This window comes from Miscanthus floridulus, chromosome 10, assembly GCF_019320115.1.
Source record: "Miscanthus floridulus cultivar M001 chromosome 10, ASM1932011v1, whole genome shotgun sequence".
NCBI lineage: Eukaryota > Viridiplantae > Streptophyta > Magnoliopsida > Poales > Poaceae > Miscanthus > Miscanthus floridulus.
Genome location: NC_089589.1, coordinates 142719466 through 142732342, shown reverse-complemented (window position 1 = coordinate 142732342; position 12877 = coordinate 142719466). Strand labels below are relative to the sequence as shown.

Below are 12877 nucleotides of genomic sequence, written 5' to 3'. Positions count from 1 at the left end.
GCTTGACTGTGCGTATGAGTGTGTTCTCTTGTTCGATCTTATTTTTCGGGGGTCCCCCTTGATGGAGGAAGCGCATCCCCTTTTATAGATGAAGGGGCTGGCTTTACAAGGGTGAGGGCTCTAGGACGCGTACTCTACTTAGTCTTGTGGCTCACGTCTACCCGGTCAGGTCCTTCAGTGCGAAGGAAGATAAGTGCTTACAATGTTGTTGATGTCTCTGTAGGATGTCAGGTTAGTTTATAGAATGCTGCCCTACGCAAGGTATGGGCTGTAGTACAGTGGTTTTGACTTATGAGCCTCCCCTAGCCTTGCTCCGCATGCCTTTTGGTTCCCATGAGTCCTCGTTGGAGGAACGCAGGGTCGGGGGTCGATGTAGCGATGTGGCTAAGGCCTTCTGACTAGGTGGGCCTGAGGGGTTAGGAAGCGGGCGTCGCTCCCTCGGGTCCACAACGTGGTGACGAAATATCCGTCGTTCGTGGAGATAGCAAATCCTTTCCTGGAGCGTAGCGGTTGTCGTATATCTTCGTCGGGTTCCGTGTCCCAGAGCTAAAGGCGGCGCCTACAACTCTACAGGGCGGGATGCACGCACCTGCAATGCCTTTTGGGTTCTGTGGTGCCCGGAAGGGTCTAAAGCATCAGTCCCGTCGTTCCCTGGCAGTCCTTTTCCTGCCAGGGCGCAGGGTATGGCCCTTGGAGCCATGGTTGACCCGAACGTCTTGTCTCGTCCTGTACCCATTATTATGAGGTACAGATATCGACCAGGGCGAGGCTCATTTTTGGCCGTCGGGTGAGACGGAGACCAATCCCTATCTCTTTGGCGAGACTAACCCCATCCCTCCGGGATCGGGCGAGGCGGAATCCATCCCTCAGCCCTCGGGCGAGACCGAGCCCGCCCTATAGGCGTCGGGCGAGACGAAGATTAGCCTTGAGCCTTTGGGTGAGGCAGGGTTATCCCACAAAGGCGTCGGGTGAGGCTGACCCCGCCCCTCCGGGGTCGGGCGAGACGGAATCCATCCCTCAGCCCTCGGGCGAGACCGAGCCCGCCCTAAAGGCATCGGGCGAGACGGAGTTTATCCCTTGACCCTCGGGCGAGACCGAGCCCGTCCCAAAGGTGTCGGGCGAGGCGGAACCGAACTCCCATCACTTGAACAAGGGATGACATGGCGCCCTTATGCTTCCAGAGGTTTTTCACGTTCGGTGGTTATCGGCTCCACCTTCTGGGGTACCCTGGTATTAGGTCCCCGACAAATATATTTACTATCTCTCGCGAGTGATAGGCAATCACTCGACTTCTATCGGAGTCCTGTAGCATAGCAATCTACATGATCCTATCATACTAGTAAGACTCATAGGATAAAGATATATATATATATGCAAGTGGGTTTCATTTATATATATATATATATATATATATATATATATATATATATATATATATATATATGCAAGTGGGTTTCATTTAACTCCTTAAAACTTAATGCACAAATATAATTTAAACTGCAGAAAAGTAGGGGTTATGCACCGGGGCTTGCCTGGGTAAGATATATTAAAAAGTTAGTATCTGCATCTTCAGATCATCCACCATCAACTGAATATAAAGCCCACTGCATCATCTCCTGGAGAGAATACCATTACACCACCTTCGGATTCCCAATCATCCTTCAATTGATCCAATGATCCATCGTCGTACCTATATGATATGCAATGCGATGCAGTGCAAAGACGTAATTAATCAATTGCAACCGTGATTCGTAAAATACGATTTACGCCGCTCAAGTTAACGAGCTAGATCTAACGACGACCGTACTTAGGCTACATATCCATGTTATCGAATAAGACGTTATTTCCCAGCACTGTTTTTAGTTATATAAACCAAGGTGTTTCTTTATTTCATTCTATCGATTTAATCCTTATTCGCAATAAGCCATCATTATCTAATTAGCATCTAGTTATTCCATAGCTACAAAATTTACGGTGAGTAACTAATATTGCTAGGAGCCTACTATACAAATTTCAGATTCAACGCTATTGCCAATTTATCAGAACAATTCCTACAAGTTATCTTTTTACAATTTTAAACATCCCAAATTAATTATATAGCTCCTAAGATTATTATCCCACTATGTGAACAAATTACACTAGCAGGTAGGTCATGATTTTAGGAATCTAACAAAATTGGTTTCACAATTTTTGGTTAGATATTCAAATTTATATTGAATTTGCGAGATTAGCCTAGAAACTAAATTAGGAAAAAGCCTAGAAAAAGAAAAGGGCTGGTGGCAACCAAAGTGGCCCATGGCAGTCCACTGCTGTCCGTACGGGGTGTGGCTGCGCGCAGCAGGCCGGCCTTGCAATGGCCCAAGGCCGGGAGGCCCGCGCGCGGTGATGATTTTTGTAGAAAAGACCTCGGTTACTCAGGTAAACGTGCGATCGCAACCTGCCCTATTCCCACTTACCCAGGCTTTGCACTAAGGTCCCTGAAACAAATCACCTTCACAACGGAGCAGTCCCTACGTGCGACGGTGCGGCTTCGGCCGGCACACGGCTGCTACGCCAGACACCAGGGACTCGCACTAGCCCAACTATGGGGTCAACCACTATCTATGACCCAGCCGATGATGATTAAAAGCGGTGGAGCATGGGGAGGCTCCCTAGGGTCTTCTACAACAGCAGGCGGTGGTTTGCGGTGATGGCGCGGCTATTCCGATGAGCTAGCATGGTGACAAGAGCAACGGGGAGGTGAGGGAGCAACAAGAGCTTACCTCAAAACAAGCCACGTAGCCGATTGAGATGGGGAAGGTCCGGAGGATCCCGGCCACGTGCGCCCGCACGATACGGCGGTGCTCCGAGCGCGGCATCGGTGTGACACCACATCACCAATGAGGTCCCTGACCAAAATGATGCGAGCACCAGCTGAAGAAGATCGAGGCGAGCTCAGGAGCACGAGTAATTGAACCGCCACCTATTCTACGGCCTTACCTCCCCGATTCACCGATGCGGCGGCGTAAATGGCCGACGGCAAGTATCGCACCAAATTCATCCATACCAAGGCATCGCATGGCCTCGCTAGAGCTTGCCTAGCAAGGCGACTTCCTAAACTATCTCCTAGAGTAGGGAATTGCATTGTGAAGCTCGGCTTGGCGAGTACGAGGGAGGAAAGTGGTGGCGGCTCTGTGCATGGCGCAGACAGGGAAGTTCACACGAGCGAGCTGCACGGATAAAGGCAGGGCAGTACCGATCGTTCGTGGCAACATGAGCACATGCTCATAGTTGACCTAGACACAGGAGGGCGCTTGGTGGAAAGTGCTCGGCTTGGCGTGGCCAGGCCCGAGCGGGGTTCACCGGCGTCTGCTTGCGGGGACAAGGCGAGGCAGGGCGGTGTCCCATTACCACTGTGATTAGGTCAATGACCAAGCATGGCAGCAGTGTCAAGCATCCAAAGCCGCTACGTGGTAGTGGATCGAGTGGTGGAGCGAGCACCACGATGGCCACGCAGCGACAACTACAGACTCGCCTCGGCCCTGCATGCAGCACAGCGGCACGGCGCGGCCTGGTTCGCAAGAGGACAAGGCTAGATCAGAGGATCGCGACGATGTTGGCCTGACAGGAGGCACGTGTGCGCGCTGGCCCGCAAGGAGGGGCCACGACCAGCCATGGCCGAGCCCGGCGCCAGCGGTCAGCAGCGCGCACGCAACAGCGAAGGCCAGGACAACGCGGAGGCTAGGACGATGCGAGGCTAAGGCGCTGCGCGGCCCCGACCGACACGTGAGATGGCCCACCGCACAGCGTGGCCACGGCCTGCGGCTGGCGCCAGCAGCGCCAGCACGCGTGGTGACCGTGAACACGGAGCCAAACGGCCAAACGTAGTACTTGCACGACTTTTGAGGCGAGTGAATACGCGAACCCAGCTCGGTTGAGGCCAACCCAATTCGACAAGGCTCAAGTGGGTACTAAGGGCTATCATGAGGAGCATCAAACGCAAACTTAGACAATTTACCGAGAAAGATAGAGACACGCCAAAATGGGTTCGTCAAGCAGTGCGCCTGGTCATGAACTGTGACCAGAACCAGCCCAACAGCACGTTCTATGGAAGTTTGAGCAATTTTTACAATACCAACCCAAATTGAAATCAGCCCATGAACTACCCCATACTAAGGTACTCACTATGATGCAACTAACGGTGCAAGAACATAGATCTAGTGTTTAAGACTTTTAATCAAAATTTAAATGCCAAAACGGCGTGGTCATTAGGCAATATGACTTGGTCATTTTAGTACTAGAAGCTGAAATTAAATGCCAAATTCAAATCTTGAGCTATCAAATATACTAACAACATTTATTTACCGAAACAAAAGTTGCATTTCCATCTACTCGACCTACACTTCGAATTTTATTTAAGTACTATATATCCATTGTATTTTATTTTTGTTCATATAAATTGTTCTTCGTGTTAAACGATTAAAACTACCTATTCTATTTTCCTCACTTGGATTTCACTTTAACATGTTCACGCACTAAGTAACTAAATTATGATACTTATTTGATTCCTTCAACCACAAAACGAATCGCATAAAATTGGTTTATCATCTCATGTGAGTTTAAAACTTTAAAACATGAGAGCTTGGTTAATTAATTTCTTTGAGGCCTTAATCAAGGTGCTAAGCGAGATCGTAACACCGGCGGTGTTATAGAAACCGAGGATGGGGTAACGCACAAAACTCAAACCGACCCCTGCCAAAGGCCAACGGGGCTCAAGACACCTAAACTAACTACCTCGGCTGCGTGAGCTGCACCGATGCCAGGATCTACGAGCTCTGTCTCGCCTGATCCCTAAAACTAACTGCCTCGGCTACATGGGCTGCACCGACACCAAGATCCGCGAGTTCCATCTCGCCCGATCCCTAAACTAACCTCCTCGGCTACGTAGTGACGCCTAGGTTGACGACTCCATCTCGACTAGAAAACACGCACACACGCCCGCTGACAAAACCCCCTAGACGATTCTACCCGAATCACCCGGGGACTCGGGGGCTACAGCTGCGAGTGCACTCGCGCGCACCCGCTGACAAAACGAAAACTTCTCTCGCTGGCAAAACAAAACCCCCCCAGACGATTCTGCCCGAATCGCCTGGGGGCTAGGGGGTTACACCCGTGGGTGCGCTTACGCGTACCCGCCGTTGAGATAAAAATCCCCCAGACGATTCTACCCGAATCATCCGGGGGCTCGGGGGCTCCTGTCGGGTTCATAAACCCAGGGTACCTCATGGACCGGCTTCCCAATAAAGGAGTGGCCCAATAGACAACGTTGCGAGCAACGCGCAACTCATGGACCGGCCCAAAAAACCTGGACGACAGGCCAGAAGGACGATCTAATCTCCGACCGGAAGGCCTGGCCGAAGAGGAACGGCGCCCGCTTCTGACTCCGGTCCGTCTCTCCGACCAAAGCACTCGCTTCGGTCTCTAGCTCGCCTCCGGACGGACTCTCCGATCGTAAGGCTTGGCCAAACACCGCTTTCTGGCTGACCCGCATCTCCGATCGGGGATACGCCAAACCCCTGTTTACAGCTCTTCTCCGACTGGCGCAGTCAGAGCCGACTGGAACCAACCGACTGGGGACACCCGCTCGATAAGGACTAGGAAACGGAAGGAGAAAGTAAGGCAAGGCGCATAAGTCAAACCGCAATACCAGGGACCATACTCTGTGCACCTGCTAGGCAGTACCCTGCGACCCTCCTAGCATGACAGAACCCAAGTAGTGTTGTAGGCGCCGACGTTTTCCCCTACAGTGTTGTGGGCGCCATTAACTCCTATACCGGACAAATATGGTAAGGCTCCCCCCACATGCCTCTGAGCATCAACAGTGTTGTGGGCGCCGGCTTTTACCGTACCAGACGAACATAGTAAAACCCCTTACATGTCTCTAGGTATTAACAGTGTGACAGGCACCGACATCTGTCATACCAGAAGACGACGACGCAACCTCCCACGTGCCTCTGACATTAAACAGTCTTGTGGACGCCTACCATCATCTTGTACCCCACCGGCGTGGGCAGCAAGACTTAGCAGCATATGTACTCTCTCCCTCTCACTTGTAAGGCCACCCCCTTCATCTATAAAAGGGGGTGCACTTTTTTCGTCACAACTAAGTTGATTCAGATCGATCAAGTTCACATAGCACATAGCGGAGCTCCCGTCATTCTCGGCCCCTCGGACCAGAGTTCGACCGGACCTCTTGTACACCCCATCTTTCTTCTTCTCGTTTGTAACCCCACTGCAAACTTCAAGCACCTGGGCTCAGGAATAAAGTCACCGACCGACTCAAACTGGACGTAGGGCACGTTGCCTGAACCAGTATAAACCATGTGTCATTGAGTGCTAGACCACCTCCGATCACAACGTACGACAAAACTACAAATATTTACGTGTTTGTCACTTTCTGCACCGACAATACTTTTCCTAATTCACTGTTTACACAAATAAAATATACATTTCAGTTTAACCGTTGTCCTCAAGTCGTTGCTCTCGCAATCTAGCCGTTGCTCTGCTCTGCTTACTGTTCCTCTGCCCAGGTAGCCGTTGGCTTCAGCTGCTTCACCTACAAAATAGAAGCAAGGTCAATAAACAACACAACTCACAGTTCATTTCACCAAAAATGGACCGCTTGAACAGAAATTTCGCCAACATGGCAAATCAAGGTTCCTCAAGCCAAGTAGCAGAGAGTGATAGCCCCCAAATCTCCCCTCGTCAATTTCCCACAAATTTCTCCCAATACTTACACCAAATTATCTACAGAATTTCCATCCTTTTGGTCCTCCAAGCAACTACGAGCCATACGGCCACCCACCTCCAATCTTTCAAGGTGCTCACAACCATGGAAAATGGTTGCAACCTACTCCAGGTTGCCGTCGCTCGCCGCAAATCCAACAACGGAGGAGATGGGGGACTGTGTGAGGATGCTGCTGCAGAGGCCTTGTTGTCTCGGGGCTGCATGGTAGAGGATCGCTGGGTCGGAGGGTGGGGCGATGCTGCAAGGACAGGGAGAGACCTGTTGGTTGCCGTCGCCGCATCGGGAGGAGGGGAGGCGGCGAATGGAGCAGCGGGTGCGGGATCGGGGTGGACAAGGTGACGTGACGGCAGCAGCAGTAGGCGCAGGATGGGAATATCCCTCATCGTGGTTTGCAAGGAAATAACAACTGAGTGCTTGTTTAGTTTCCAAAAACTTTATCAAAAAGTGTTACAGTAGCTATCACATCGAATCTTGCGATACGTGCATGGAGTATTAAATGTAGACGAAAAAAAAAACTAATTGCACAATTTGGTTGAAAATTACGAGACGAACGTTTTAAGCCTAATTAGTCCATGATTAAACAATAATTGTCAAATAAAAACGAAAGTGCTACCGTAGCTAAATTCCCAAAATTGACGAACTAAACATAGCCTAAGATATGATTTGGCCAAAACATTCTAACTATAGCAGATATTGTCGCATTTTGTTACAACAAAATATACCTAAACAATCCTAGCCATATCGATTTTTTTTTAATTTTAACACTTTTTGAAAACAAATTTTAAATCTAACATCGTCGGTTTTTTTTTTAAAACTAACACTTTTGGCCGCGCCTATTACCCTGACGTGGCCAAATACCTATGCCACGCTATACATGGTGGCGCGGCAAAGGACTGACGTAGCGTTGTCCGGGTCCGCTGACTGCTGACGGAGCAGAACTTTGCCGCGCCACCCGTCTTGACGCGTCTCTACCGCGGTGGCGCGGCAGAGGCAGGTACCGCCCGCGAGCCTGGTCACGGCCCGGGTCGCGCCTAACACTTTTTTAAATTTTTTTTTAAGTACGCAGGAGCACAGTACAGGAGCAGCTCCGCCGGCCGTGTTCATACCGTACGCGTAGCGTGCGTAGCTCCGCCGGCCTATGGAGCGTGCCTAGCAAGCCTACTGCACCCTCGGCTGAGGTCCCGTTTAGATCCAAAAAATTTTGGATTTTGGCTCACTGTAGCATTTCGTTTGTATTTGGTAATTAATGTCTAATTATGGACTAATTAGGTTTAAAAGTTTCGTCTCACGATTTCTCGACCAACTGTATAATTAGTTTTTTTTTCGTCTACATTTAGTACTCCATGCATGTACCGCAAGATTCGATGTGACGGTTACGGCGCAAAAATTTTTGGACTAAACAGGCCCTGACTATCATGAATGGGCAGAGCGAGGGCGCGGAGGTGGTGGTGGAGTATTTCAGAAGGGCAGCCGCAGGCAGCCCACCACCCGTCACATCACTGCTCTCTTCTGCCTCCCCTGCTCCGGTTTTTGTTCCATCACCGCACTTGCTCCACAGATCGCGCGTGTTTAGGCCCCGTTTAGTTGAAGCCAAAAAAACAAAATTTTTTGTATAGTACCTGTCACATCAAATCTTGCGACACATGCATGGAGTACTAAATGTAGACGAAAAAAAAACTAATTGCACAGTTAGCCGAGAAATCGTGAGACGAATCTTTTAAGCCTAATTAACCCATAATTGGACAATTTTTGTCAAATAAAAACGAAAGTGCTACAGTAGCCAAAAGCCAAAATTTTTTGCAACTAAACGGGGCCTTAGTTACACCTAAAATCCTAAAAAGTGCTACAGTATCTATCGCATCGAATATTTGCGGCCCGTGCATAAAGTATTAAATGTAGACGAAAAAAAATTAATTGCACAGTTTGATGGGAAATTACGAGACGAACGTTTTGAGCCTAATTAGTCCATGTTTGAACACTAATTACTAAATAAAAACGAAAGTGCTAGAATAGCTCAAAATTCCAACCTCCTGAAACTAAATACGCTTTGCAGTAGCACCATCGGCAACGGTGCCTCCCTCGTTCACCTCGATCACTGCCTTATGGCAGACGTCCGCAACGTACAGCGGCGTGCCAGCAGTGTCAGCGTCCTCGTCGCGCTTGGCCGCCATGTCGGCCAGGTCAGCTTCGCCGGCAACGAAAGCGGACTTGATCCCCATGCCGTCACTCAGGGCCTCCCTCACGCTACCGGAGGCGGACAGCTCGAACTTGGGCAGCCGGAAGTCCCCGACGGGGACCTGCGAGGTCGGCAGGCGGTAGTGCCAGAACCCGGGGCAAGAGGCTAACTTCTCGACGAGACCTGGGAGCAGTTTTATCGGGAGAGCTGTTGAAAACATCAATGAACTGTGATCTCCGCAAGTAGTACATGAACTGCGAATGGTGCGGGTGCCGGTTTGGGTTGGCTGGTACCGGTTTTTTTTGTGAGAGGAAGACACTGTTGACTGACTGGTTTGGACTGACTGAAACCAATAAACGAACAGGCTGAAGGAGAAGTTTGTTGACAGCCGAAATGTAGATGGATCTTCAGGAACATAGTTTCCAAACTTAAGTAAAGCGGATAAGCATCTTGTCAAGCCATCTTATAACATTTCGAAAAAAGTCTACTTAACTCCCCACCTTTCATACTTGGTCTACTTCACCTTCAACTATGAAATTTTACCCCCTGAACTTTCTAAAAACCGTCTATTTTATCCCCTGGGTGGTTTTCAACGGCGGTTTTGCTACAGTAACAGCGGGTCTGCTAAAGTAATGGTTGGTTTGAGTTTTTTTTATTTATTTTCGGTGAATTTTTGAAAAATCATAGAGATGGCAGCGGTTTTGAAAAATCATAAAATGAAAAATCTAATTTTATTGGACTCCACATGAGTAGATCTACACAGTGAATATATAATACGGTATGCTTTAGTACAAATTTTTTTTTAGCTTTAGATTAATTGGAAAATCCAATTTTGTCTGTAATTAATTAGAATTTATCTATAACTAAGTTATACATAGTCCAATGAGTACGAAATTTTTACTATAGTTCAAGCATACAATAATTAGCGTACCATAAAAATTTCACCACAATTGGACCATAGAAGCTGCAGCTATGAATTATTCCAATTAATTACAGACAAAATTAGATTTTTCAATTAATCTAAGGCTACAGTAAAAATTTTGTACTAAATCATCCCATATTATATATTCACTATGTAGATCTACTCATGTGGAGTCCAACAAAATTATATTTTTTATTTTATGATTTTTCTATGATTTACTGTGATTTTTCAAAGATTCACCGAAAATAAAAAAAATCGGACCAACCATTACTGTAGCAAATCGCGTTACTGTATCAGACCCGCTGATACTGTAGCAAAACCGTCGCTGAAAACCGCCCAGAGGGTAAAATAGACAGTTTTAGAAAATTCAGGGGGTAAAACAGACGGTTTCATAATTAGAAGGTGAAGTAGACCAAGTATGAAAGACGGGGGATTAATTAGACTTTTTCCTAACATTTCTAACATGGTATGTCTCTGCCCTGTAAACAGCAAGCCTAGCCATAACAGCTGCAGCCACGTTGTAGCACTGTAGCCACATTGTTTTGCCTGTAATCTTAAGAACTTTCACTCAATTTGATTGTTTTGAATGTGAAAAATAGATATGTCAGCACACTTTGTCAAAGCTTCGTCAAGGCCTTCATGTATTCTTCCAAAGCTAAGAACTCTAGCTGGTTTTCATGCATACGAAGAAATTGAATTGTATGAGGTTTGGTTTTATACCTTTGTAAAGTAGATAAACTTAATCCTAATTGACATGGTCTTGTTGTAATTCTCGATCATATTTAATGATTTCTCACTTTAACATGCAGAAAATAAATTTCGAAACGACGTTGACGTGTAAGAGGATTGACATTAATGGTACCTTTACATATACGCCTTGTTTAGTTCCCTTCAAAATTCTAAGTTTTTTCACTCTCTCTTCATCACATCAATTTTTAGTCGTTTGCATGAATTATTAAATGTAGGTAAAAAAAATAATTAATTACATAGTTTAGTTGGAAATCACGAGATGAATCTTTTGAGCCTGGTTAGTCCACGATTAGACAATATTTGCCAAATAAGACGAAAGTGGTACTATTCATCAGGTTAAAAAAACTTTCAATCTAAACATGGTCATAGTCAGGTTTGTTTACAGTACTTGTCATCCCATTTCTATTTGCTGTGCACCGACAATGTGGCTACAGTGCACCGACAGTCAGTCTATGGCGTTCAGGGTACGGTGTCCACCGACATTGTGCTACAGTGCACCGACAGTCAGCGTCCATCGGCATAGGCTTTGGAGCGCGGCAGGCAGGCGACAGAAGCGAGCGGGCGTACCTGGTTCTGCCGTGCCACCACGGCGGGCCCTACCACGTTAATGGTCAGTCATGTTAGTTCTCCGCCGTGCCACTATGCATGGCGCGGCACAAGTATTTGGCCGCGTCAGAGCAATAGGCGCAGCCAAAAGTGTTAGTTTTAAAAAAAACCAACGATGTTAGATTTAAAATTTGTTTTCAACAAGTGTTAAAATTAAAAAAAAATTCCCCATATCAAGAACGTCTCGATTGTCAATTACATCGTCAAACACTGACCTCATCATTCTTTGCTTTCTTCTCTAAGTCGTCGCAAAACACATAATTTAGAGTACGTAGTGCCCTAATAAAGGTAGATTCAGCAAGCATTTCTCTGATAATGCAGGAAGCCGCTTTATCCTTCCTTGAGGTTCACGCTATATCCTCTTTGGAGAATATTGCGCTCAATGCTTGACCGATCACAAGTCCTAATTAAATATATACAAAGACGACTTGACCTGGCCGAAAAAATTGCGCCCTTGAAATAATTGAATTATTTTTTGAGGAATCAACAGGGGCCAAGAAAGAGCACTTACATTTCCTTTCCACATATTTTGCTTTTACGCAGACATTCCCACAAGGGAAACGGCGATCAGGGTACAAAATAGAAACACCACCACCAGGGATAAAACTAGACACAAAGGAAGGAGACTGATATAAGCTGCTGCTCTGTCATGTGCAGGCGCACATACACCCGGCGCCGGAGGGCCCGCGATGTACGCCGAGCGGCAGCACGCGCGGGGGCCCGCATGGTGACATGCAGAGCCAGGCCAACGCCGGTGGCTAAGTTAGAAAGGATAAAGTAGCTTTCTATTTTCAGTTCCTAAATTCTAGGAGAGTTTAGCTCTCATCGGTTGAGGCCGTCGGCCATTTATTCCTGTAACCGCACATTGGTTTGGAAAGCAAGATTATTATCCCATCTAATCTCTTCCTCTCTCTCTCAACGAAAGCCTACGGCAGAGGGGCAAAACCTCGCCGGAGAAGACGGACTGAGGCTACGATCTCCGTAGCTGAGGGCCAGCTACCCTAGGGCTCGACGCCCTTGACAACCTGGTATCACGATCCCGGCGATCCTCGCCATCTCGCTCCACCTCGCCGACCCCAGCCGCCGCACCGACCACCCCCACGTCCCCATCCACCGCGTCCTCCTGCATCCACACCATGGGTGATCAGGGCAACCTTAAGGCCACCGTGGAGTCGCTCGCGGCCGCCATCGCAGCCCTGTAGGCCACCGCGGAAGCCAACGCCAAGGCGATCGCCGCCTTGTCTTCCGAGCGTTCGTCATCCTCGGGCATCAAGCAAGGCTCCGGCGAACACCACAACGACCGGCTGCCAAAATTCCAGAAGATGGATTTCCCGCGCTTTGATGGCAAGTCTGATCCTTTGATCTTTCTCAATCGCTGCGACTCCTATTTCCATCAGCAGCGCATCATGGAGGAAGAGAAGGTGTGGATGGCATCCTATAACCTGGAGGATGGCGCCCAGTTGTGGTACTACCAAGTCCAGCAGGACGAGGGGACCCCTTCCTGGCGTCATTTCAAGGAGCTCCTCCATCTTCGCTACGGTCCGCCCCTCCGCTCCAACCCACTCGGCGAGCTCACTGCGTGCCACCGCACGGGGACCGTGGAGGACTACCAGGACCGGTTCCAGGCGATGTTGCC

At 48.2% G+C, this 12877-nt stretch overlaps 1 protein-coding gene across 1 annotated transcript; it reads right to left on the bottom strand.

The window, feature by feature from the left end:
• Window positions 1-8823: 8823 nt before the first annotated feature.
• Window positions 8824-12379, bottom strand: LOC136489877 (putative serpin-Z8). The gene is made up of 2 exons (XM_066486391.1): window positions 12277-12379; window positions 8824-9146 (listed from the first exon to the last, which is right to left on the bottom strand). The coding sequence occupies exons 1-2, from the start codon at window positions 12377-12379 to the stop codon at window positions 8824-8826; spliced, it is 426 nt and encodes a 141-aa protein (XP_066342488.1).
• Window positions 12380-12877: the final 498 nt, after the last annotated feature.

Excerpts from the sequence above, each read along its gene's own strand:
- LOC136489877 (XM_066486391.1), bottom strand. The coding sequence starts at position 12,379 with ATGGTGTGGATGCAGGAGGACGCGGTGGATGGGGACGTGGGGGTGGTC. Across the intron at positions 9,147-12,276 it reads TGGCGAGGATCGCCGGGATC|GTCTCGTCGAGAAGTTAGCC; the intron begins GTGATACCAGGT and ends AACTGCTCCCAG.